General features: G+C 38.6%; 1 protein-coding gene across 1 annotated transcript in view; it reads right to left on the reverse strand.

The window, feature by feature from the left end:
• Positions 1-6: 6 nt before the first annotated feature.
• The window catches only part of dgat1b (diacylglycerol O-acyltransferase 1b), a 14,676-nt gene continuing 12,812 nt past the window's right edge, over positions 7-1,870 (reverse strand). Inside the window, exons 14-17 of the mRNA XM_032519111.1 lie at positions 1,662-1,727; positions 958-1,045; positions 733-795; positions 7-167 (exon numbers count right to left, since the gene is read on the reverse strand). Coding sequence (XP_032375002.1) covers positions 18-167; positions 733-795; positions 958-1,045; positions 1,662-1,727 — 367 coding nt within the window. The 3' untranslated portion in view covers positions 7-17. The remainder of the gene's footprint in view (positions 168-732; positions 796-957; positions 1,046-1,661; positions 1,728-1,870) is intronic.

The following is a 1,870-nucleotide window of genomic DNA, read 5'->3' on the forward strand; positions in this document are numbered from 1 at the left end:
GTGTGTGTGTGTGTGCATCAGGTAGCCTCCTGTCTGTAATGCAGTACATAGTAGTCGTGGACGTACATCAGGATGGCGAATGGCTGACCAATGATAATTGACATCCACACTGCAGCGTTGCTGTAGTTACCGCGCAGGAAGCGACCAACAAACCAGGCTAATGGAAGCTGATGAGTAAATAAAAATAGTAAATAAACATAGTGTGTGATTGGGTTTTTGATGACTGTATTTTCTTCTGGTTTCTGCTTTATGACTCAGCACACTTTAATGAATAACATACTACAACTAATGACAAACAAAGTCAGCAAAGAGGGCCTTAAATTGCCTTTTGTCTTACTTTATTCCCCATTATACATCAAATATGCCCTGTCATGCTAATGAGGTAATTAACTCAGTTAATGATACTGAAGCCAAGGCCAAACACTAAGAACACCTTTTAAAATGTCCCATAGGAATCAAAAGGAACATCCCCTTTTTTGAATTTTAGTATGATTGGGATACACAACCTTTTTCCTAAATGCCAGACCTACCCTACACTCTTTCTGTAACCTTTTTCAAACATTAAGAATGATTGTTTTTTTAGCAAACATTTTGTACCTATATCACTAGTAATATTATGCATTATACATTATGCAGTTTAAAATGGAAAAATGTATTTTTTAAATACCAGTACAGTAGAGGTTTGGGCAAACAGCTTTATGTTTATCATCAGTGATATGTGCTGGGTCTTACCTGTGCCATCATGCCCATGAAGGCCCAAAGTCTGAACATCCTGAGAGGAACACTGACCAAGTACTGACACAGAGTCAGATGGGGAAAACAAAATTATTACATCAAATAAATTTGGTTCTCTATACAACATAATCTGACTTGAGGACATTGAAGACCTACGGTGCAGTGTATTCTACCTAAAGTGTTAACATAAGCAGAGAAAGTGGTCTTGGTCTCAGCTCTTACCTCATGGAAGAAAGCTGACAAGAAGAAGACAGCTGATTGGCTGACCATTTTACTAAATCCTCTCCTTAACAGTGGCCTGTAAAAGTGGCTGAAAGACAGACAAAAGAACAGATATTAAAATGGATTGATGGACAGATGATGGTGTGGATGGACGCATGCTGTAAATTACAACCTCAAATACACTGACAAAAATGTTACTTGTTTGTTTTGTCAGACGTTTTCCTATTCTTGTAGTGTGATACTGTATGTTGAAGTACTGTATATTATATCTCTTATGTGCTCTAATTCTCCCTCTCTGACAGAAATGTGGCCCTGAGGTCAAAGTATATTAAAGTAAAGTGTCACAGTATCCCTGAGCAAGACACTGAACCCAAGTTGCTCCTTGGACACTGTATGTAAAGCTGTCCACGGCTCCTTAAAGGCAGTAAGAGAATTTCACAATGCGTGTTACGATTAAGAATAAAGTTTGATCCTTTGAATTCAAAGTAAATAGGCTTTATACAGCATTTAATTTGCTTTGTCTGCTGTTGTGTTACTGTGGAACTGGCTGCAGGCCCCTTATTTATTACTAGCACTTACTCTCTTGCAGCCAGATGAATCAATTTCCCAAATACATCAGTGTGCCTTGTTGAGTCTGTCTCCCTGTGTTCAGTTCTATAAATTACATTGCTTCCACTCAGTGTGTTAGTGTGTGAATAACTCACCGTAGACACCACTTGTGTACAGGGATGTTCCAGTTCTGCCAGAAATATGTCACTGTCTCAGAGTTCCTGAAAGAAGAGTCAGCAAATTGAGTGCTGAAGCATTACAGGGTTTAAATAATGGATCTAAGATAATTTCATCAATATTGATGAACAAATGATACACACACACACACACACACACACACACACACACACACACACACACACAC

The sequence above is a fragment of the Etheostoma spectabile genome, chromosome 6, assembly GCF_008692095.1.
Source record: "Etheostoma spectabile isolate EspeVRDwgs_2016 chromosome 6, UIUC_Espe_1.0, whole genome shotgun sequence".
Classification (NCBI taxonomy): Eukaryota; Metazoa; Chordata; class Actinopteri; order Perciformes; family Percidae; genus Etheostoma; species Etheostoma spectabile.